Raw genomic sequence first — 25,088 nt, 5'->3', positions numbered from 1 at the left:
GCCAAAGAGACAGATTCTCTGAACAACTCATTCAGACGGGCTGGACTGAAAGCAATACTTTGTCTATTTTTTCCTTGTACTGTATAAGATGAATACCCAACATCACCCTGACATACGCACAGAGCCTCGCTAGGGCTAGTTCCTCCCTGGCTGAAAGGCCTTTGGGGAAGCAAGGGGCAGCAAAGAAAAGTCTTGGGGTTTTTAAAATCCGAGGGCAGAAGGATATTCCTCACTGTGTTAAAATGCTTCCCTGGCTTGAGATTTGCTGTGTAAGGACAACGTCATCACCAACATGATTGATTAGAACTCCACACGGCATCACCGGAGAGTGGCACCACTGCCCCTAAGATGCCCGAGATCAGAGTCAGTTACAGCTTCAACGGGATCCAGTATTTCGGTGTTTGACCTCTGACCTATTCGAGGTCTGTAGTGTGGATTGCTCCCTTCCCAAAACTCACAACCTCGTCTACCCCTGAAGGCCACAAGTGCATAAATGACTACAATTGTCACAATGAGTAACAGCTCCTTTCCAGCAGACTAGCTGGGGCCATCACGTCCAAACACTGTTCTCAAGCTGATGTTTTCCAAAAGATCTTTAAAAAGTGGGCATGGCAGGCAGACTGGTTTCCTGACATGCCCCACCCCCAACACCCTTCTTTTCTCTAAATTTTCCCTGAATTCATATAAAAAGTTTCTCACTTCATATGAACTGGTCTTTGTTACATGGCTTCAGATGTACCTTACTTTAAGGAAACCCAATATATGGAAAAAAAAAAAAGCTCATACCTCACAGAATACTAGAGCAATGAAAGGGACCTCAGAGAGCACCCAGTCTAATCTCACTTTACTGATGAGGAAACAGGTTCAGAAAAGTTAAGTGACTTGCCCTTTGGTCAGACAAGTAATAACTGACAGAATCAGGATTCGAATTCAGGTCCTGTGACTCTAAGTTATATACTACTTTCCTCCTAACAAACCTTGCAAAATAGACAGCAGGATATTATCTCCATTTAATGGACTAGCTCAGAATACAAGTGAATAGCTTACATTTGGTAAGTAATTAGAGCCAGGGTTCAAATCTATATCTTCTGATCCTCCTTCTACCATGTTCACTCTCAGAATTCAAGTTTGGACAAATGAGAGTTCCTTATAAATTATCTTTCAGCTAATTATTCAGTTTCTTTGCATTTAGCTACAGACTCTTACATGTCCTGTCTCTTGTAAGCTCTGTGAGGGCAGGCAGACATGGCTTACTTAGTTTGTACGTTCCTTTCTACCTTGCAGGCACATCATGTTTGTGGAATGAATCCGTTTTTGGAATGTGTGTATTTAGGATTACAGGGAGAGGTTTAATGGAATTATCTTAAAGAACTTTTAATCTGTATTAGATTTATCTGTATTTTAATCTGTATTAGAACAAGCCTTGATGTCATGGGAACCTAAGTGTGCTTGTTTTTTTATTTATCTTATTTTCTCTGTACCAACATTAGAAAACATGGATGAAAGAAATACCATTTATTTATTAAGTACCTATTATGTGCCAGGCACTGTACTTGGTGCTGGGAAAACAAATAGCCAAGTGAGGCAGCTCCTGCCCTCCAGGAGATTATATTCTAACACGGTGGCAAATCACCTTTGGGCAGTTAAGAGGTGACCAGGCCAAGGAGTTTGGTGTGGACATCACAGACATTAGGTGGGGCTGTCTGACCTCTGCCAGTTCCAACAGCAGCTCCAGAACAAGAGCTCAGAGGACCCCCAAAGGGGAATAACTGGAGGGAGAGCAGACAGCAGGGCCTACTTTTCCGGTGGATGCTGGATGGGGTACAAAGGGGACACCTACACAGAGGGTCAGTAAGCTGTCACTTATTTCTCCACCAGCCAGGAAAACTCAGGCCCACTGTTGACTGCATTGACTGGTGGCTGGGGCCGTATGCAGTCTCTCAAGGTCAGATCCAGAGTGTGGTTGTACCTGATGGGGAGCAGGGGTGCCACAGGGCAAGGAACTCCTGGTTTCCTGGTGGATTCTGGCTGGGATGTGGCTAGTAAGGTCTAGTACTAGCTAGATCTAGTGGGCTGGAGTAGTTTGCACTCACTCACCCTAGACAGAAATAATTTAAGGGCTCTTTTTTTGGTTAGTTAGGAGGTGAAAATTATATGCTCAAGTCCAGAGTTTCAAAAGCCTTTGGTTTTCCCAGATTCTTAAGGGAACACACCCCCTGAGACTTCTTTGGCTTGGTCCCATAGGGGCAGGAAGGCAATTTCAGCTCAATAAGGACAATTCTGTCAATTATCCAGGGCAAGAATGAAATGGAGTTCCTTCCATCTCTCAGATCCTGTGATTCCAAAGGAGAAGCTCCATCCCATGAGATGGCTTCCCACATTTCCTGCCATTACTGCAGGACAACTTGAGAAACCGGAAAGGGGCAAGGTGATCAAGGGGGACAGTGGGCTGCTTTACCTGCGTGCTTGTTGCGCCTGTGACTGATTCTTGGTGTGGATGACCCATTTCCTCGTGGTAGGAAGAGGGCTGCACCTTTCACAGTGAGGAAACTTTCGCTGATGCTGCAGGGAAAAACCAAAAGGGAGAAACTGGATTAATGCAGATTTAGATGTAAGAAATCAATGAATAGAAAACAAGACTTGCTTTAGAGACATACTTTCTACAGTGGTGACCCAGACCCAGCACCAAGCAACAGAGTAACAGTAATGCAAGCTCTCATCTACAGAGTGCTTTAAGGTTTACGATGTGCTTTTCTCACAATCCGGTGATGCGGTATCATTATTATCATCACCATTTTGTAGATGGGGAGACTGAGGCTTTGAGACGTGAAGTGACTTGGTCACACAGCTTTAAGTTTTGAAGGTAGGACTTGGATCTGAATCTTCTAACTCCAAGGCCAGGACTCTTTAAAAAGATGAGCCTTCTTCATGCAGTCTCACTTTCGAGATAAGTGTTTAATTCAAACATAACACTACACAAATGCCATCTACTCAAGGTGTACTTAGTAGTGAATATGAAGTCGGTATGATGGAAAAATCCATCATAATTATATACACACCAAGCCTTCAGACTTCACTAGAAGGGGCTGTGGGCTGTCTCTCACACGGCTGATGCCGTGTAGCGTACATACTGCTTTAGCTATTTTATGAGCTACAATTAAAGCACAGATTTTGAAAAGTCGACTTTGGACAGGGTTCTAAAGAGCACCTCTGAGAATTCTGTAGTCCTAGTGGCGAACTTCAATTTATAGAGGCGTAATATTTTAGCTTTGGAAGGGGTCTATGAGATCATCCAGTTCGAGAGTCAGCAAACTACCTGGTGGGCCCACTACCCGCTAAGAATGACTTTTGAATTTTTAAACACAAAAAATTAGCTCGAAGGCCTTACAAAATCACGTGGAAGGACCCATCATAGTTTGCTGATCTCTGAGAGTCCAATGCCTCTGTTCTCTGCAGATGACTAAACTATCTATAGATATAGATATAGATAGTTATATATATAGTTTTATATATGTATATATAGTTATATAGACTATATATATATATATGTGTGTGTGTGTGTGTGTGTGTATATATATATATATATATATATGTATAGTCTATAGAAGTGGAGTGACCGGGCCCAGATCACAAAGTGAGTTTGTGGCAGGGGGAGACAAGCTCAGGGTCTCCCTGATCCCCCGGCCAGCGCACTATTCACAATAGGCATTTCTAGGCAGGCCATGACCTGCAAACACTTGCTCACCAGTATAAGAAGTCTTGGGCTTTCAAAACATGAAAAAAAAATGATGTAGAGAGATGGGAGGGACTTTTGTTTTGTTAAGCTGCTCATGTTTTTTCACTCTTAAATTCTTGGTTATAAAGGATGGTTTTCTTGGGGGAAAAAGGGAGAAGAGCTATATTTAGAAATAAAAGTGGTATTAAGAAAAAGCTAGCAAAAACTTTTAAAAAGGCAATGCAAAAAGGCCCCATCATCTCAGTCTTCCGTGAGACTGAAAACCTGGGTTCCAGGGGAGCATCCACATACTCGTTTATCCCCAGATGAAGGGGCCAGAAAACATGACTCTCTGATGAACCAGCTCAGGAAAGCAAGTAAAAGGGAAATGAACATCTGAGTTGAGGCAGCAGCTCCTCTTTAGTGTGAACATTTACAAAGTGCCTTCCTCATAACAACCCTGGGAGGGGGCGTCATGAACCTTCCTTTCGGTACTAGGAGACTGTGAGGCAGAGAGACCAAGGCGTCTGTCCAAGTGTTCTGATCTTATGCTGCCTTTCCCACATGGTTATTATGAGATGAGCCTTGTTGGCTGAGTTTCACCTTTTCATCAAACAGGGCTAAGAGTGAAAATAAGTCTGTGAGATAATACCCACATGGAGAAATTAAAGCCCATCTCCAAATTCACAGACAATGCCACTCCCTGAGTTGGCAAGCAAGCTTGTAGGGAAGTCTTGGTTTGTTTTGTTTTCATTTTTAAATAAAGCCTTGAGCTTTTGTGGTCTGTTGCACAAAATGTGTCTCTTGTTACATCTGCGGGGTGCACACGTCATCCTGTTGTGTGGGTCACTGTGTTTCACTTACATTACGGGAACAACTCAAAACAAAACGTCTGAGTGACAGGATGAAGACAGCACACCACAGACAGGAAACGAAATTCACATTTCCACCAAGACAACAACTATTTTGCTTTGTAAAATGAAAATAATTTTGAAAACAAAATCGAACTTCATCACCAGCAGAGTAATAGCTTTGGGCACTTGGGATTCCAGTAAATCAAATCCCTCTTTATTTCTACAAAGGGACGTTGGACACAAACTCATTCAAGATACCAACTGAAAGCTTGAATCAACTGTCTGGAGCAGACAGAAAGGAAGGAAAGACGCATTTATTAGGCACCTACTATGTGCCAGGTCCTGCATTAAGTGCTGTACATATTTGATCTCATTTGATCCTTACAATAACCTTGAGAGTTAGGTATAATTATTATCCCCATTTTATAGTTGAAGAAACTGAGGCAGACAGAGATTAAGTGACTTGCCCAGATTTATGCAGCTAGTAAGTATCTGAGGCCACATTTGAACTCAGGTCCAATGGACTCCAGCCCATAGCTCTCTATCTAGCTGCCTCCTCTTGCTACTAATCCTCAGGCCAAAGGTCAATTTGAGGCCTAAGTTTCTGGCTTTTGACATTTTGTGATAATAAAATGCACTATACTTTAAATGAATCCAATATATATGTTAGAATTTATTTTTTTTTTTTAGTAGCAGACTTCTCTGCCAATACAACGTTGGGCTCCACTAATACTCTTTTTCAAAAAAAGGTGCCAGGACTTCATTTTCATGAGGGGAAAAAATGGAGTATATTGGCTGCCTAACCCAGACCTGTCACCCCACCAATGCTTGCTTTTGGCTACAGGAGGGATCAGGTTAGAGAATGCCTAACCTCAACAGTCAATCACCATTTCCATGAACACTTCCAAGAACTCATCCAATTGATCTCCTGCACCCCCAACCCTTCCCTCTCCAACTGTTTTCTCTCCAGTACTTTGCAGATGGTGGGTGTCTAATAAAATGTTGGTTGAATTTTGAATGGCGGGTCAATAATATCCTTTCTGATGCACATAGTAGAAATTGCTTTTCCAATTAGAGAACACTCAGCCCTGAGTTTCCTCAGGGCCAATTTTTTTTTTAAAAGTCTCCTCTATTTAACTTTTTAGGTAGACCAAGCCTAACTCAACCATTATTTATTGAGCGTATTCCATGAGGGAAGGCACTGTCAGACCAAATCCAGGCTACCAAGGCGAGGCGAAAAGGCCCTCACTCTCAAGAAGTTTATGGTCCAGTAAGCAATCTGATACTATTTGTATAGGGAGATAATATTATTAGGAGAATCTATCACACATTTTGGGGCAGCTAGGTGATACAGTGGATAGAATACTGGGCCTGCAGTCGGGAAGACCTGAGTTTACATACAGCTTCAGACACTTCCTAGCCATGTGACCCTGGGCAAGTCACTTTACTCTGTTTGCCTCAGTTTGCTCATCTGTCAAATGAACTGGAGAAGAAAATAGCAAACTGCTCCAGTAACTTTGCCAAGAAAACCCCAGATTGGTCATGAACAGTTGGACATGGCTGAAATGACAGAACAATGAATAATCACACATTTTTAGCAGGAGGAGAAAAATCTTCATGTTTCTTGCCTTAACAGTCCTAGCTGCATTTGTGAAAACACCAGTCTTCCTCAACAGCTGCCTCTGGAGAAAGCCAACTGACAAAGACATAATTTCTTTATGTCAGTCCCTTAAAAAAAGCAGGTGTCCAGGGTCCTCAAATTTTCAATTTTTTTTATTTCCTTTAGGCCTAGTTCATGAATATGCAAAGTCTTCTTTAGTTTACTCCACAGAGCCTGGCTCAGATGAGAGCATCATTTCTAAATGGCCCCAGGCGTAGAAGACAAGTAAATATAAACACCAGAGGACTTAAGACCCATAACTTGTAGGTTAAGAAAAGGATGAATGTAAGATCATCTAAAGGACTCAAAGTCATTACTTCATTAAAAAAAAAAAAACCCTGCATCATTCTTAAATAGCTGCTTTCTCTTGGGAAAGAGTAGACATGATGAGAAAATGATATGCAAGGCATGTATAATATTATCTGTCCAATTTGGAGGAGCAGAAAAATACTACAGAGCTTTTAATGTTAGTGTGACTGAAAAAGATCTATTCCTTTCTATGGGATGTGCTTATTAGATACTGGCTGTGCTGAAAATCATTATAGACTAGAGTTATGGGAAAATACATCGGAGATCTTATTGTCCCAAGAGACAAAAGCACAGTGACATTCAGCATAGTCTCCATCAAAGAAAATGAGGGAATGGGGGTGAGCAGCAGCAGGCTATAGGTCAGGAGGGTCCAAACTTATCCCACCCTCAATTCTTCACACTCCTCTTTTTAAGTCAAGACCACAGATAGAAAAGATTGAATGCAGGGAGGGAGCTGAGGAAAGGGAATGTGGTATGGTGACTATAACAAATTCCTTTTTTTCTAGGATAGTTCTGATTTCAAGACATACATCATTTTAATTGGCCTTTGCAAAAGGACTGTCCTTTTATACAACACACACACACTCTCTCTCTTTCTCTCTGATGATGCATTACTATCTGACCGGCAGCTGTAGCTTCCTATATATGTTGTCTCTCCTACTAGAATGGGAGTTCCTTGAGGGCAGGGGCTGTCTAGCTATTTGTATCCCCAGGGCTTAGTACACTGCTTTACACAGAGAAAGTGCTTAACCAATGGTTTTCCATTCATTAATTCTTCTGACCATGTACTGGTTTGGAAACGTGGTCACTGTAGGGCTATGGATGGGTGGTAGCGGCTGAGGGCCTGGGTGGTAAAGCCAGCTGTGCAGATCTAAGAGCCTTGTTCCTCTTTACCCACTTGGTTCTCTGAGAGTTGGGGCAGTATTCGGTGAGGAGTGAAAGAATTAATGAGTGACTGGATAGTGCAGTAGTTCTCAATCTACAACAGAGGGAAACAATAGCTTATCAAATACATGGCCTGCACACGTGGCTAGAACTTTATTCTATTGATAAAGCTCATGTTGTAGCCATACCAGGATCTGGCATCTTTGAAACATACTCAGTGATGCCTAGAAAAGTGCTGTTAGTCATGACCCTTTTTCTTAACTGTTGCTGGGGTGAAAATGAAGCTGGAGGAATGTGGAGAGTGATGCTTCATGACTAGCAGGTGGACAAGTTTGGAAGCTGCACTGACTCCAGTCTCTGTTGGGCCTCCATCTGGACAGAAAAGGAGAACCAGGGGATTTTCAAGGCAGCAATGCCTGCAATGCTAAACTCTGAGGCAGAGGGATTTGGTTTTCTGCCTGAAGCCACAATTTGCACAATATCTCCCACAAACAAGTTGTTGGAAAGAGTGTCTTATTGCATAAGGTGAGGTGGCTGTTTATTTGGAATTTGATTTCTGCATCAGTTCAGCTGTTATACTTTAGTTTTAAAGGAGAATGTTCTTGAAAGGGAGCTTTCAAAGTCATTTTACCATGTACACACCAGATTCCCCCTCACATGAAGATCCTTCCCAACTCTTGTTCATTTGCCCAGAGAAAATGACTAGCTACATACCCTTCAAAAATAACTCATCTTGCTGTTCAGTGTTTGGAAAGCTCTGAAGGAAAGTGTGGGAGAGAAGAGGTATCAGACTGACTACCAAACTGAAGGTCTACAGAAGCGTTGTGCTGATCTCCTTGTTGTATGCCTGTGAAACCTGGACAGTATGCCAACGCCATGCCAGGAAACTGAATTGCTTCATTTTGAATTGTCTTAGGAAGATTCTGAAGATCACCTGGCAGGATAAGGTACCGGATACTGGGTCCCTTCGTGAACTAAATTGTCAAACATTCAAACTCTGTTGCAGGGAGTGAAACTCTGATGGGCTGCCCACAGCATTGTAATGCCAAACATGCATTTGCCTAAAAGACTATTTTATGGAGAACTCACACAAGGCAAGGGCTTACGTGGTGGTCAGAAGAAGCAATACAAGGACACTCTCAAGACCTCTCTTAAGAATTTTGGAATTGATTGCATGACATGGGAGAGACACTGGCACAGGACTGCCCAGCATGGCATGCCCACATCAGAGAAGGGGCTGTGCTCTATGAGCAAAGAATTGAAGTAGCTCAAAAGAAATGCAAAATGTGCACATTTAGAGAATCCACCCCAAATATTCATACGGACTACCTGTGCCTGACCTGTGGTCGAGTCTTCCGAGCTCGTATGGGTCTGATCAGTCACAGTCAGATGCACTGGAACTTGACTCTAACATAATGGTGTCACCTTGGTCCTCTTCAAGAACAAAGGAAACACTCACCCACCTTGCAGCTTATCTAGAAGGTCTGGGTTCAAATGCCAGCCCTGGTACTCCTGGGGCAAAGCCCTTCCTCTTTCTGGGCCTCGATTTCCTCTTCTGTAAAATGAGGGGCTTGGGTCAGATGATCACCACAGGCCCTACAAGGTCTAACCCTAGGCTCCATCACTGAGGCCTGTGCAGAGTCACAGTGAATAAGTCGGAAGCTGGACCTGCAGCCGGGTGCCCTCCCTGGCTTCAGGGGCCAGGGCTCACTCTTCTCTCAACACAAAGACTCCTTGAAATCCCAGCTGCTTCCCTTGCATTGCAGCAGTCACAGAAAATTGGAGACAGCATGAGTTCAAGACAAAGTTAAGACAGCACTGCAGAGAAGGGGCACAAGACCCCAGTCTAAGAGTACACCCAAACATCTACCTGTCCATCTGTTCAACAGTAGCCTCCCTCAGCAACTAAACCGAGATACTAAGCAGTGAAAGGAAGTCTGATGCATTCAGAAAGACTTGGGGTCCTGGAGTCAGATAATCTGGGTTCCTATAAAGGCTCAGCATTTACTAGCTGGGTGACAATGGGCAAAGTGCTTAACCTCTCTAAACCCAAGTTTTGAAAATAACATTTTGTATGGCCTCCTTGGAATCAGAGGATCTTAGAGTTAGAAAGAACCTTTAGAAGTATGAACTAGTATTATTTTTCCAAACTGGTTCCAACATTTGTACCTTTCAATGTTTTCCTTCTTTTTAAAAAGTCTTTTTTTTCCCCTAAAATAGAACATCTCTCAGACTTCCATGATGGTGACATTAGAAGCTGTTAATTTAAGTGAATTTTAAGATCTCAGGTCAGATCTAAAACAAACAACTAAAAACCCACACACAAACAAAACAAACAACATTCTCTGCCCATTCTAATATTTTATCTTTAGCTACAACCTGCCAGGGCAGTTCTCTGTCAACAAATTCCACTAAGTATAAAGAGAATTAGCTTCTCGAGTGTGATCAAATCACAGAAAAAGGGTTTGGATAATAAAGGAGCTTCTACAGGCCAAAGTATCACTCATTTTCCTTCCACAGAAATGTGTCCTTTTAACAGCACAGATAAATATAAAGCTGGCAACCAATGCTGTACCAAAACCAACTGCAAAAGATTGGCCAAATCAATCGAAAAACCAAATCAAACCAAAAATGGAGAGAAACAGTCAATGGGGCCATGATGTATGAATGGCTCCAGCTGTCAATTACACCTCCGGGCTGTGAGCAAACTACATTCTGGCGATCCCTAAAGGAGTTCAGATTATCCAAACATTACCTCCTTCCTAGTAATAAAACCTGTGTTTTTTTGCCCCCAAACTAAACCTCTTTGCCATACATCCAGGGACATCAGCTTGAGAAGTTACTGCAGTCCCTTAGGCTGTAAACTACGATGTTTTTTATTTAAGCTTCCTCTTTGCTGTCTGTCTGTCTGTCTGTCTGTCTCTCTCTCTCTCTCTCAGTACAGGGCTCCAAGGTAGGTGTACTTAATAAATGTTTTTTAAGTTATACCTAGGATCCCAGTTCCCGAGAAGATACTCTGAAGGGGCAGCACTATGCCCAGAGCACACCAGATGGCCAGGAAATGGGTACCAATCACAGAACCAATCCACCTCTAGTCTGGGTCCTGACTTCATACTCCAGATCACTTTGCCGCATAGTGCCATGGCCCAGCACACCTAGGGGGCTTAAAGTCACTTCCCCTCAGACCTCAGGGCAGGTTCTTTTCCCCATGACTCTGGGAGCCCACATTCTACACTGTTAAGACATAACAAGATCCTTCAGCTGTTGCACCTTTTGCCACTATCAGGTGCTGCTTCTCCAACATCCAATAACCATTTTCTGAACAGCGACTATGGGCAAGCACTGGGTGGGTGCGGGAGACATTACCATCCATAGCTCCTGACCATAGTTCCATTGGACTGTAAGCTCCTTGAGGGCAGTGACTATTTTTACCTTTCTTTGTATGTTTTCCACTTATCATGGTGACTAGTACATTGTGGGTGCTTAATAGAGGTTTGTTCACTTGATTTGATTTGATTTAAAATCATGAATTTTACAGTCTATTGGGTAGAGGAGGAGGAGAAAGATACACATGCAAATAAACCACAACTATAAAGTAATTGCAGAAGTGAATACAAAAGAGAGATAGAAAGGGCTATGCAAGGTCCCAGGAATGAAAGAATGCTTCTAATCAGGAAAGGCTTCACAGAGGTGGTGACATCTGAACTAGTCTTTGAAGGATGGGTAGGATTTCAATAGGCTAAGATAGATGGAGAAGGCATTCTAGGGGTCAGGAACAAAGGCAAAGACAAAGGTCCAGAGATGGGGGGGGGGAAGGAAATATGCAAAAAAATTGTTTTTATCTGTCCAGGCCCAAATTAAATGTTCCCTTGATGCTACAATGGGACACATTACTAACACAATCTTCATATAGAGCTGTTCAATAAAGTCAAGCAGCATTTCTTAAGCACTTGCTATGTGCTTAATACCGTACTAATCATTGTGGATACAAAGAAATGTTATAACCAGCCCCACATTTTTCAGATGACTAATCATCTGCCTGCTTAAGCATCAAACTTGCTTTACCATCTTTACCACTGTGGGCTGAAGCAACACACAAGGAACCTAGCCTCTCTCTTCTTGAGGATGCAGGGTCATTAAAATCAAGGTCAGTTCCTGCCCTGTGCTGTCCAACAACGATGCCCTCAGGTAGGGGAGCATATAAGGCTCCTTCCCACTGTACCAAGGGTCCTGGGGCCATTTGAGGTGTGTCTTCCTTTGCAGTTGACTGTTACTTGGCCTATCTGAAACAGACTCTCCATCCTCCCCCTCACTTTCTTTCAAACTTGCTGCCTTTAACTTGCTGCAGGTGTAAAAGTTTGTTGGTAAGAGGATGGGACTGGGGCACTACTCCTCCGACCTGCACGTCTCCATGAAGGGCAAGAGGGCCTCCCTCGAGCCTTGGTGGACGGCTTCTGTGACATCTCTGTCACCTGCTCAGAGATCTTTTTGGCTTATTCTCTGATCCTGAGGACTGTGCTGCTATTGTTTGTACTTCATTTCCAAGGGGACCAATGATATCATGGGTGATGTCGACTCGAGTGTGAATTGGATTTAGGTGAGGCAGCACTGCACACAGTTGTCAACCTCACTTCTCTCTTGTAGTCATCAAAGTCCAGTGGCAGGACAAAAGTCAGCACAACTGGCAATTGCCTGGGATTCAGTGAATGACATTGGCATCTTCAATGTCGGACCAAGCTCTAAGCGCTCTACAGTGCCTGCTTCATGGCCGTTAGGATCATTTTTATGTGGCCATTCTGCCGGGGGGAAGTCTTCACATGTTTGAGGTAGATATCCCCTTAACTCACCTATGGGTTTGAACCCTTTAACCTGGTTTAGCCTGTCTGCCAAGAGTTTTACTGAGGTGTGGCCACTGCATATGCTCCAGCTTCTTGGAGCCACAGGTGAGGGCTGGGTAAAAGGTGACACCAGAGGTGAATGAGCAGGCCCTACACACAAGAGGTGCTAGTCCTCTGGAACACTCCATAACCTCTGTATAGGGATGTGCATTACTCTAAGACAGCTGTATAGCCCATTTAAGTAGCAAAAGCTTGAATGATGTTTGTCCTAGTTTATATTTGGTGATATTTGTTTTAAAGATAATGTTCAGGCCTTGTAGAAAGACTTGGGGACAGACCTATCCTCATCTAATAAGCAATTTCATGCCAGTCTCAAAGACGCTTTTTGTGCCCTTTCCCTTTAAATGTTAATCTAAAACAGTCTGCCTTCAACATAAAATAACAAAACTTCTGGTCCCCCAAAAATGAGCTGGCCTTGGAGCCAGAGTGGAACGGTAAACGGGAAGCATGCTGGACCCAGGGCCCAGGCACAGAGTCTTCCCCTCTGATCTGGCTATTTAATAACTCTGTGACCTTGGGCAAGGCATGTCAGATCTGTGGCTTTTTCCTTATCTATAACAAGAGGTTAGGCTAGGCTATCTTTAAGGTCCCTTTTCCAACTATAAATCTGTGATGCTCTGAGTCTATGAACTTTTCCTCCCAAATAAATTCTATGAAAACAGAGCTCAGGGCTATGATTCTAGGCCCCTACAAGTCTATCTCAGCCTAATTCCCTCACAGGCTAAATTAACAAAACTCCTCAGTCCCATGGCACCACACTAAATTTAAATGCTTTCCTTTCCAAAGGGGAATGCTTACAAGATGTATGGACCAAAATGTAAATGACCTGATGAGCACTCGTCCAATATTTAAAAGGCTGGGCGTGTTGGTTACCAAGAAACCAAACATTAGCCTGGCTCCACGTTCACATGAAGCTGGGAGAAAAGTTAAAGGAGAGTAAGGCAGAAAGGCCACACAGCCTTTAAAGGGCCATTTGGCTCACTTGATCCATCAGCAGCATTTCCAGGTGTTCAGAACAGACCTCCACTGGAATTCAAGTCAGATTTTAAACTGTGGGCCAAAGATATTGAGTAAGCGCATTCTCTGCTAGATAACTTCATTTCTTTATACTTGGCCTATAGCTTGGAGCTTCAATTGAGTGTGTGTTATGAATGAACTAAACCAGAAATTTATCCATCATCCCAGCACCACAGTCATCACCAAAACTCAGACAGTTACACCAGAAAAAAATATTCCCACAACATGTTGAACCTCCCTCTCATCTGAGCTGGTCAAAGGAGGGAAGAATAAACACACACACACACACACACAATTTGGTACAGAAATACATTTCACGTAACAGGAAACAAGAGGCAGATTAAGGGGGGGATTGGTCTAAGAAAAACAAACTGTAACTAAGGATGTATAAAGATACAGCAGCTCCTTTTTTTGTGGCAAATAAGAGAAAATTGAGGGGGAACTCACCAGTTGGAGAATGGCTGACCAAATTACCGTATATAAATGTGATTGAATACTTTTATGTTGTAAGGAATGATGGAAGCGATAGTCTCAGAGAAGCCTGGGAAGATTTGTTTGAACTAATGCAGATCGAGGTGAGCAGAATCAGGGGACTGGTTTGTACAGTGTACAAAACAGTACTGTAAAGACTGTAAAGACAACTTTGAAAGGCTCAGGTACTCTGATCAATGTAATGATCAACTTCAGCTCCAGAGGACTCATGAGGAAACATTCTGCCCACTTCCTTACAGAGAGCTAGAAGATCTGAATGATAGATTTTTCTGGATGTGGCCAATGCAGGAATTGGTTTTACTCAACTATTGCACCAAGGGTTTTATTTTCTTTTTCAACTGGGGAGGGCAACAGTAAAAGAGTATTGTTGATTTAAAAAAATAAAATTTAATTTTAATAAAAAAAAAAAGATGAGGGCACTGAGGCTCACAAAGGCTAGCTAGCATACAGGCTAGGATGCAGACACAGGTACCCTGAAGCCAAGTCTAGTGTTATTGCTGTAACTTATTTACATGGAGGAAGTACTCTTCCAGAGACTCTCATGCCCAGAAATCACAGCAAGGGGAACAGAGTGTGAAACAAACAGCGTGTGAAAACAGAACATGAAACAACTTTGGGCCTGCTGCCTGATCTTCTTTAGGTTCACTGCCTGACATTTTAAACCCAAGATGGACATGTGAATAAAGCTATTTTATTATGTGAACATATCTAGGACTTTAGGCAGAATTCTGGGTACCACCCCATTTAGGGCCTCGGACAATGGGGAAGATACCCAAAGGACCAGAGCCATGGACACCAGGACTGACACAGAGCCAAATAAATGTATGTGTGGGATATCTTCTGGGTGTGCCCCATTCTTTGGCATCTTGGGATGTAGCTTCTGAGTTGGGAACATTTGAGTTCCATGTAAGCCCAGGGGACCCAGACCTTTGGTTCAAACTTCCTCTGGTCCCTTGTCATCCTCTAGGCCACCCCCCAACAAACATTGCCCTTGTCATCACAGCACCCTGGAAGATGAAAGCCCTAAGCTCCTTCAGCAACTCTCCAGCTCTCTGTCATGAAACTTGAGTTCCTTCTAGACTTCTTCTTTCTACACTTTTTTCCTATCCACTTGTGCTTATGAGTATAAGACTCTCTCTGGAAAACACTTCCCCAACACACTGGCCAAGGTGGGAGGGAAGGCACACCAAACTTTGCTCCCCACTGCACTTCCAGATCACAGCTCTCGCTATCACTCAGCAACCACTCCTCCATCTACTTCATCCAGGCCAGCTCCTTGTTGCTGGGACCCACCAGCCTCCTGGCTGCTCCCTACCTCTGCCTGACTCCTATTAAACCTATTCTTCATTCTCACTTAGTCTCACCATCCTTTCCTGTTCCCACAGTTCATCACCCTCCCAGCTTTACTTACTCCCTTAACAGTCTTGATCCCCTAGCTGACCGATTCAACCATGAAGACCCCACGGGGGTCTCCCACCCCCGGCTTGCCTGAAATCCTCAGTTCTGGATCCTGCCTTACACTCATACTGCTAGAAGAGCTAAAATTCATGGCATTTTTCCTTGATTCACTCTCCATCCTATTCCCCTCATTGGCTGTCCCAAACCTCTTTTCTCCTAAAGCCTCCAAAGGCAGCCCCCTAGCTGTCATCTACTGTACTGAGAAATCCAAAGCTACCCATCATGAGCTCTCTCACCTTCTTCCTCAACTGCCTTGCATTTATTTGTGCTTATTATCATTACACTTATATGTACTTACTATCTACCATGTTAGAAGGTAATCTCTGTGACAACAGGCATTTTCCTTTATATATTTGTCTCCCCAGGGCTTGGCAAAGTGGCTGGCTTAATGAAGTAGGTGCTTAATAAATGCTTATTCATCCATTCATCTCCTCTGCTCCATAACTTCACTCCCCCCACCCCATCCATCTTCACTCAGCCCTATTCCTTTATTCTTGCCTCTGAAGAAGAGGTAGCCCTTCTCTGCCAAGGCCAGCCCCCTGACTTGTGCCTTCAGTCCCACCACGGCCCAGATCCTCCAGCACTGGTCCTATTCTCATCTTCAGTTTCACCCTATCTGATGTCTTCTTCCGAACCCAGCCTACAGTTCCACCCTTCATTTGACTCTGCCTTCAGACTATTAGTGTAGCTCTGCTCCCTTTCACAACTAAGATGTGGCTTATTAAGAGCCTACTGGGTGCTACAGATGGAGATACAAAGACAAAATGAAAAACTCCCTGCCCACAAGGAACTGTTTCATTCTCCCAGAGGGTTTGTGGGCTGTGACTGAGGGCCCCTCCAAGTTACCACCCCACTCAAGACTCACCAACCACACCTGTGAGTGAACTCTGTACTCAAAACCCAAGGGTGCCAATTCTCTCTAGGGCTCCTCAGTGGACAACGAGAAAGAATACTTTACCCACCTGCTTACATGTACATAAAAGATTTGGACCTGGAATGGATCTTACAGATCAGCTCATCCAGTCCCCTCATTTTGCAGATGAGTAAATTGAGGTCCAGAGGGGCTAAGTGACTTGTCAAAGGAATCCATGTCACCTAACTACAAATGCAGTGTGATGTCCACTGTCTCTACCACCCATTCACTCCTCAATGTCAGACTTCTGACTCAAGCTCAGCTGAAATTTCCCAATCCTAGATTACCACTGATCTTAAATGCTAAATACGATGACCTTTCTCATCCTCCTCTTCCTCCTTGATGTTTCTCTATTTTTGGCTGTGACTCTGCTTTCTTGTTTCTCCTACCTGCCTGACCACTCTTGCCTCAGCCTACTTAAATCTGTATCACTCATCTCCTACCCATATAGTGTACTCCATAGGGCTCTGTTCTGGGCCTATTTCTCATTCTCCTCACCCTCCATTTTTTCTGCTCCTATGGGTTATCATATTTACATATCTATCTATCTATCTATCTTCCTCAATTTATATATCAAATCCAAATCTCTTTCCTGAACTCCAATCTTTTATCGTCAGTTGCCTCCTGGACATATTGATGTCCACATTGACATTTCAAATTCAACACATTCAAAAGAGAACTCCACTAAAGCCATCCTTCCCAAACATTTCTCTATGTGCTGATGATCCCCCATTTTCTCTTTCTCCTCCACTAGCTCATCCAATCAGTTGCCAGGCCACCTTCTCTGCCCTCTTATTGCCATCACTCCTACTCCAGCCCTTATCACCTCTCTCTAGACTGTTGTAAAAGCCTTCTCATTGGTCTGCCAACTTCAAGGCTTCTGTCTCTATCTACCCTTTACCCATGGCCAATTTAATCCTCTTAAGGCGAAGGTCTAAGCATGTTACTCCCAGCTCAAACCTTCAGGCTCTGTATTGCCTCTAGAATAAAATAAAAACAAATCCCCCAGCCTGCCATCTAATCCCTTCACAATCTGATTCTAATCTACCTTTCCTGATGTAGTTCACATTGCTTCATTTTACCCATTCGAGCTTCAGTCAAACTAGCCCCTAACTTGACCCTCCATGTCTGACCCCTGTGCAGAGGCACAAGCCCAACCCCCACAGCTAGAATGAATTCTCCTTCTCATGTCGGCCTCTCAAAAGCCTCTTCTTCCAAGGAGCCTCCTACATGAAGTCTTCGAAGAGTCCCAGAGTGCAATTCAACAAGCATTTATTAAGAGTCTACCATATACGCAAGGTATTCTCTCCCTCCTCACTTTCCCTTACTTACTTGTGCACCTGTTGTATTTCCCAGTAGAACGCATGCTCTTTGAGGACTTGAGGGACAGACCGCACCCAGCCTAGTGGCTTGAATGTAATAAGCAATAGGTGAAGAATTGAATTGAATTTGCAACCCTTGTTCCAGGACACCTGCAGTGTTAAGTATTCAGATTATGTTTGGAGGGTTTCTGTGTATTTCATTTGTCCCAAACCCACCCCTGGAAACCTGGGAAAACCTCTCAGCTGGGTACTCAGAAAGCTGATAATACTTTTCCACTTGTGAGTAAATATTCTGGCCCTGTATTAAAGGCAGGCTTCCTTAACAAAGAGGAAAAGTCTTCATAGGATACAGAGATATCCCAAGATTCAAAGATCCAAGGATACATCTCTCCCTCAGGGTCATTTATATTCCTGGCAACAAGAATCTCTGTATCCCACAAGCCCCAGTGGTCCACTTGGGTCTCCCATATGCCACCTGCCTAACACGCCCCCTCTCCCATTGTCATCACCTGGCAACTGGTCGGCTTCCCTCTTGGGAGTCTGTCCCTTCTTGACTTTCTTCCCCTTCCCCTCCCCACCGAGAGGCTTTGTATAGACTCAAGCAGTGACCACATTTTCATGATCTTTAATTTTCTGTCTAGTTCCCACACCCTGGGCACTAAGAGTCTCAGGGAGCTGGGTGTGCTAACTAGGAGAGGGAGAGGGGGAGAGACAGAGAGAGACAGAGAGAGAGAAAGATCTCTATATCTAAAGATCACTTGGAACAGGGTCTCTGTGTCATTCACACATAGGGATACATTCATTTTTCCTTTCTATAGCTCCCTACTCCCCCCCTTTTAATTAATTAATTTATTTTTGGCTAGGCAATGGTGTTAAGTGCCCAGGGTCACACAGCTAGTAAATGCTATGTGTCTGAGGTCATATTTGAACTCAGGTCCTCTTGAATCCAGGGCTGGTGCTCTATCCACTGTGGCACCTAGCTGCCCCTCCCCCCTTTTGATTGATGTGTTTTTAACATTACATTTTACTCCCATTTTGTAAGAAGTCTCTTGTAACAAAGTACAATAGTAAAGTAAAATTAATGACATGCAAGATTTCACATCTATAGCAGAAACACTTCTCTTTTAAATGAACAGAAATCTATTTTCTTTCCCTCCCACTTCTTACCCTATTGGAAAAAAAGCAAATATGTTGCAACAAACATTCGGAACCAAGTAATTCCCCCAATAGTTGTTGAGGTTGAGGAGATGTATATACGTATATATGTATACATAAGCACAGATTCATATCTACCTATGTTTGTTTCATTCTGCACCCTAAATCCAATCCCTGGTCCTCTGTAATCACAGATGGTAACTGTAATGATCATACCTTACTGCTTTCAAAGCTGTGTTTTTACAGTGTTGTTTTATATACACTGTTCTCTTGATTCGGTTCATTTTGTGTATTAGTTTATAAAGATTCTCAAAATTGTTCATTTTTATAACATTAATTTTGTAGTAGAAACTATTCTTTGTGCTCACTTCATTCTTCATCAGTTCACGTAAGTCAGGCCTGTACAACATACGTGGCCAGCCAAAGAATTTTGGAAAATGGTGGTTGGTTGTTGAGGGTCACATGACAGCAGATACCGGGGCACATCGTACAAATCAAGTGTGCCTGTGCCATTTTATTTCTGTCATTTCCCAAAAAGGGAAAAAGAATTTGTGAGACCCCCAGAAGCTGCATGATCTAAAGCATTCTTGCTCCAGGCAGGAAGCTGAACACCAGAATGTATGTGTGAGTGTGTGTGTGTGTGTGGTCATGGCCACAGAGAGGGGGAGGACAGATCTAATGTGAAGGCTAATTTAGAACTAGAGGTCTCAGGTTTAAAAACATATTTTGAGTGGTATTCCATATGATTCCTTAGCTAAGTTCCAAACTTGGCCCTTGAGATTTAAAGTGCTCAGTACTGCTGCTAGGAGCCTCAATGGTAGGGTAGGTGAATGACCTAGATATTTAGCAGGATGAGTGATCTCTGTTAGTGGTAGGATACTGAAGATTTTTTAAGGGAGGCTGTACTACAATTCACCAAAATGGAACAAAATAGCTATTGGGCTTGTGGCTCAAGAAGAGGACCATCTGGTGAGGAACTCAGAAATTGCACTACATTGCTGGATAATTAATATAGTTAACAGGCTGCCTTTTGGTAGGCTCAAAAAAGGCAGTACTCATGTACTTAGCTCATGCTGATTTGGATCACCAGTAATGGAGTGCCCCAGTGGTCTCATGTGGAGCAACAAGCTGTCACACAAGTACATGAAACAGTCCTACCTATATGCATGAGTTATAGAGTTCTTTAGCCTAATGCTAATATATAAACCTGGTAGCCTGGTAACATTGTTATTATTAGCCTAGGGCTTCCAGATTTACTGAAAGGTAGTGCTATGTAACAAAAAACATTGGACTCAGTCAGATTGGGTTGAATCAGGTGTGGTAGAGGTTGCCTGACAGAAGGAATAGATAGATAGTCAGAGTATTTATTTATTAAGTGCTTACTATATGCTACATTCTACGCTAAGTGTTCAGGATACAAATACAAGCAAGAGAATCTCTGCTCCTCAAAGACTTTATATTCCAACGAGGGAAGACCATATATAAAGGGGAGCTAGACAGTCTAGGGGAGGGGAATGAAGGGGGAGAGAGATTAAGTGGCACAGTGTAGACATCGCTGAGAACTGCTATGGAGGCCTGAATGTGGGCAAGAGAAGGCCCAAGCTGGCCTCTCCTGGCCCAGTGGAGCTTTATAGGATGAAGTGGGGGTTGGCACACTTTAAGCATAAAGGAAAAATTGTGTGGTGTGTGTGGGGGGGGGGGGGTGAGAGTGTGGTTGATGTGCTGGGAATGATGAGTAGTCCACTTTGGCCAGAGTAAAGAGTTCAAGGAGGAAGCAGCAAGAGAAGGCTAGAAAAGTTGTAGTTGGCACCAGAATGAAGAGGGCCTTGAATGTCAGTCCATAGAGTCTGAAATCTATCCGGTTGGCAGTGGGGAGACCTTTCAGGGTTTTAAATAAAAGAATGACACATTGAGATTATGCATAAGGTAGACCAGTGCAGCATCAGGGTAAGGATGGATTAGAGAAAGACAGTAATGCAGCAGCTGCCAGTTAGTACTAGCATAGGGACAGTGGGAAGAGAAGAGACAAGCACAGGAGATACTGGGGAAGCTGGGTAATGCTGCCTTTCTGGATCTGCTTTGATCTAATTGCTAAATGCACTCCAGGAGTCTGCAGATTAGATTTATCTGACTCTCTTGCCTGATTTGTTAACTAACTAATGGCTTACTCCCCAAGTTCACTAACTCTACACTTCTGGGTAAGTTCAGAAAGGAGGAGACGCTTCTCCAACCAAGGCCCCATCCTCCACTGCAATACTTTTACAGAGTTTCAGGGCCAGAGAGCTAGAGACAGGCAGGGAAAGGCCCACAGTGGCGTTCTGCTGTACTCCAGAAGTTCGGAAAAAAGAAAAATTCCCAAAGTGTTAGTTTAGGTTTGAGAAAGAAGGCAATGATCACAATTTGAAACCACTCCCAACAGCAGATCCGATTTTCTCCTGCCCTGAATGTTGGGTAGGTGGGTGGGGGGTGGAAGACGGCACATGCACCTTAGCGTGTCTGCTTCCTCCTGTGGCCTCCATCATCTTTGCTCCTCGGCTGGGGCGGCTCCCACAACCTTTGTTAACAATGGGCTGAGGAACACAGAGTGTCTTTCTGTCCCATTTCAGAGAAAATAATGAAGAAAAGCCAAAGGAAATCATTTTAAACAAGTTACACTAGAGTCCCCAATCCTTGCAGCAGGAGCTCTCCTGCCAAAGGTGAAAATACACTTCCCAAGCTTGAAAACAAGTTGCAAGGAGCCATGAGGGTCTTTCAACCCCACCCTGCTCCAGACAGAGAGCAGGAGGTGAGGAAATGGAGGAAACCTCCCCAAATGGTCTAAGGCCTTCTATGTTCATGGATACTTCCATTAGGCATGTCTGAGGATGCACAAGGGAGCAAGTCATGATATCTAGATGGAAATGGGTAAAGAGACCTCGACATCTCTTACCAGGATATGGACTCCTTTCACTCTCTTAGCATTGGGAAAAATGAACGTACTCTTCCCATGTATGAGATCTGGGCATTGCAAGAGCCATGAGGTTAGATGAGACACACAAAGTCTGGCCTGATACAGCAACTGACCAGCTCCAAATCAGATGGCTGCCACAGATTAGACTGTGCAAGTCCTCGTTAGTTTAGGCTTCATAAAAAAGCAAAGATGGTAAAAATGTTTGAAACATCATTCTTTTTTCTCCTCCCCCAAAGCTGTCTTTTGGCAAATGCATTAAAAATGCCTGGTCCTGGTGGTCATTGTGGCAGAGGCAAGAAGTTATCTTGCCAAGATGTTAAAAATAAAATGGAAAAAGACTCACCTTCTTTACATCAGGCAATTATGTGCCCACACTAAGATAACAAAGACGTTTAGGCACCAACAAGTAGAAATAAACTCAAGTGAGTGACAATAGGGCAATGAGTTACTGAAAGGATGTTGCAACTAAGCTAAAAACAGCCACCATCAATGATGCCTGAGACAGGAGGAAACAGGCAAGTGGTGTTACGACCAAGGCAAGTAGAGAAGCTGAGACATCTGCAACTTTAAAAAGGGGGCACAGGAAGAAAACACACCGTGGGAACGGAGTCCAGCGCACAGATGTTTTTTGTAAGCTGCATTTTCAGAGACATCTGCATTTGTGCAAGACTTGAAAAAAAAAGAGAAGTTCTTGTCAACAAATCTTTTTTTCTTCCCTTCAGAGGTGGAGCCCGAGAGAGTGAATTGTGAAGAAATCAGCAAGAGGAAATCTCAGGTCCAGGAGACACGTAAACCTTGGATTAAGTTTCTCACCTACAAGCACCCTTCCCAAAAGGCTTTGGCACTGGTGAAGCCCACCAACATAAACAGTTCACAAGGCTTTTCCGCTCAAGCTTTTTCTGAGGCCCTTTGCTGTTAACAGGACCACCTCTAGGTATTAAAGACCTCAGCCTCATCCTCACCTCCTCACTCTCCCTCACTGCTATCGGCTGCCAAATCTTGTTGTTTCTGCCTCTACAATGTCTCTCCGATCTGACCCTTTCTCTCTTCTCTGTTACCTCGTTAGTTTGGGTTCTCATCACCTCCAGCCTAGATTACTGCTGTGGTCTCTTCGTTTTCCTGCTTCCAGGCTCCCCACTTCAGTCCATTCCCTGAAGGGCATGTCTCTCCCTTACTGGCCCCAATCTACCTTTCCTGACTCTCCTTCCTGTACTCTGTGATTCCATCAAACTGTCCCTCTCTAAGTTCCTTCCACACAACAATTCATCTCCCTTCTTGGTGCCTTTGCACTGGACAGCCCTCATGCCTATAATGCTTGCTTTCCTCACTTCTGCCTCTGACTCTGAGTATGGCTGTCCTGCTACATGCATCACTTCCAAAGTGAACCCTTCCTGGTCCCCACGACAGGCGGGGGCCCTGTGCTTCATTCCTCGGTATTTCACTGTACTGGTTCTCTTTTGTGTGGACTCGATGTTTTCCCGTGTGAGATGGGACTGTTTTATTCTTTGTACTGGTTCCCCCACTATCTAGAACAGGGTGTGGCACAGTAGGGATACTTGATTGTATACAGGAAATCATGGAAGAACAAAGCAAGCAGAACCAAGAGAATAGCCACCAGAATATGACTGCAGTGATGGAAAGAAAAGGCCACCAAGTGCAGGTTGGCAAGCACCAATCCTGACTCTTCTTGTTAGGGGAATGAGAACTGTTGCACACACTGTCAGATTTGGTTGTTTGGGGGCAGCCAGATGGATAGAGAGCTGGGCCTCGAGTCAGGAAGACCTGAGTTCAAACCCAGCCTTAGATACTTAAGGGCAGTGTGACTCTGGGTAAGTCACTTCACCTCTGTTTGCCTCAGTTTCCTCATCTGTAAAATGAGAACAATAATAATAACAGTACCTACCTCCCAAGGTTGTTGTGAGGATCAAGAAAGATAATAATTACAAAGAGCTTAGTACAGTGCCTGGCACATATTAAGTGCCATACAAATGTTGGGTATTATTAATATTATTGATAATAATATCATCCATTCCCAGCCTCAGTTTTCCTCATCTTGTAAAATGGGAATAATAATAGTACCTACCTCTCAGGATTATTGTGAGGATCAAATGTGATATTATTTGTAAAGCACTTAGCACAGTATCTGGCACATAAATGTCAGCTGTTATTAGTATTATTATTATTCTTTTGTTGGTTTTCCTTACCTGGTTTTCTTTGTTACAAGTCAAAATTCAATGTAGGGGAAATTGAAGTGGAAATGACTGATGTAAAAATCAAATTCCTATTTCCTTGATCCAGTTCCAAAAACCAATCTGTATCATACAGAGTAAAGTTCACACAAAGGTAATTCTGGAGTATCTTTTGTTTTTGTGGGTTTGCCTTCATTTTTGTTTTGTATGTGAATCATCCTATAGATAAGGTTCTAAGCTTTAGTTTGTAAAATCCTGAAGGGGCAAGGATCCTCTTGGCTTACTCTGCTTTGAATGGTGGCTAACGGAGACTTGCTCAAGGGAAAAATCCACCACGAAGGTGCTGAAGAATGACGACAACTCTCCAGTGTATTCTACAACAAAAGCATCGAGGTGCCGTTTTACACTTTCCTGAGTAGGAACAGGGAGGTGGCAAACACAACACCAAGCCTGTCTTTTCCAAGTCACAAACTTTCAAGAGGAAAAGCCTGATATCTAGGGTTTACTGCCTCTGTCTCCTGCCAGTGAATCTTGCAAGTCTCTGATGGTCTCACTACATTGGGCTTTTCTATCATGACTTAAGGCATAGGGGGTAGGGCTCTTTCCTGAGAAGATGGAATGTTGTAGGGGTTACAGACCAACTCCTGGCTGGGTAAGCTGACCACTTTACTTTAGAAACCAGCCAAGCAGGCACAGTTGATAAGTTCTCAGACATACATTGCTAAAATTACACTAGTGTTGCTTAACTAGAAATTGTTTTTTTTTAACATTCATTTGTCTGAGTTCCAAACTTCCTCTCTCCAGCTCCTCCCCCACATTGAGAAGACAAGCAATATGATACCCATTATACATGTGAAGACACACAAAAATGTACTTCATATTAGCCATGTTGCAAAAAAGCAAGAAAAAATTTAACTGCACATTCTAATACACTTGTTAATGTATATATAACATAGACCACTGCCGGTCTAGTCCAATCTAACTAGTATTTACTATGTACCTACTATATGTAGAGCACTGTGTTAGTGCATTCATCTTGAGGATGCCAAAAAAAAAGTCTCTGCCCTCAAGAAGCATATACTTTAAATGACTTCTGTCGCATCTCTACATACCACTCAGGTCTACAAACAACTCAATATGATACCAAATCAGTCTTATTTGCCAAATAAGGATTTCAACCACAAGTGGGAGTACTATCAGAAGGAAGTACTGAGCAAGCAAGCAAGCAACAAACATTAAGCTTGTTAAGGGCCAGGCCAATGTACTGAATT

At 43.3% G+C, this 25,088-nt stretch overlaps 1 protein-coding gene across 2 annotated transcripts in view; it reads right to left on the bottom strand.

Annotated features, from left to right (window-relative positions):
- Positions 1-25,088, bottom strand: part of SSH2 (slingshot protein phosphatase 2) — a 102,301-nt gene that overhangs the window by 54,747 nt on the left and 22,466 nt on the right. For both annotated transcript variants that reach the window (XM_027861594.1, XM_027861593.1), the window contains exon 2: positions 2,459-2,562. In XM_027861594.1, the coding sequence (XP_027717395.1) occupies positions 2,459-2,562 (104 nt within the window). The remainder of the gene's footprint in view (positions 1-2,458; positions 2,563-25,088) is intronic.

Source organism: Vombatus ursinus, unplaced genomic scaffold, assembly GCF_900497805.2.
Source record: "Vombatus ursinus unplaced genomic scaffold, bare-nosed wombat genome assembly UNPS02014768.1, whole genome shotgun sequence".
NCBI classification, from domain to species: Eukaryota; Metazoa; Chordata; class Mammalia; order Diprotodontia; family Vombatidae; genus Vombatus; species Vombatus ursinus.
This window is presented reverse-complemented; position numbering and strand designations above follow the sequence as displayed.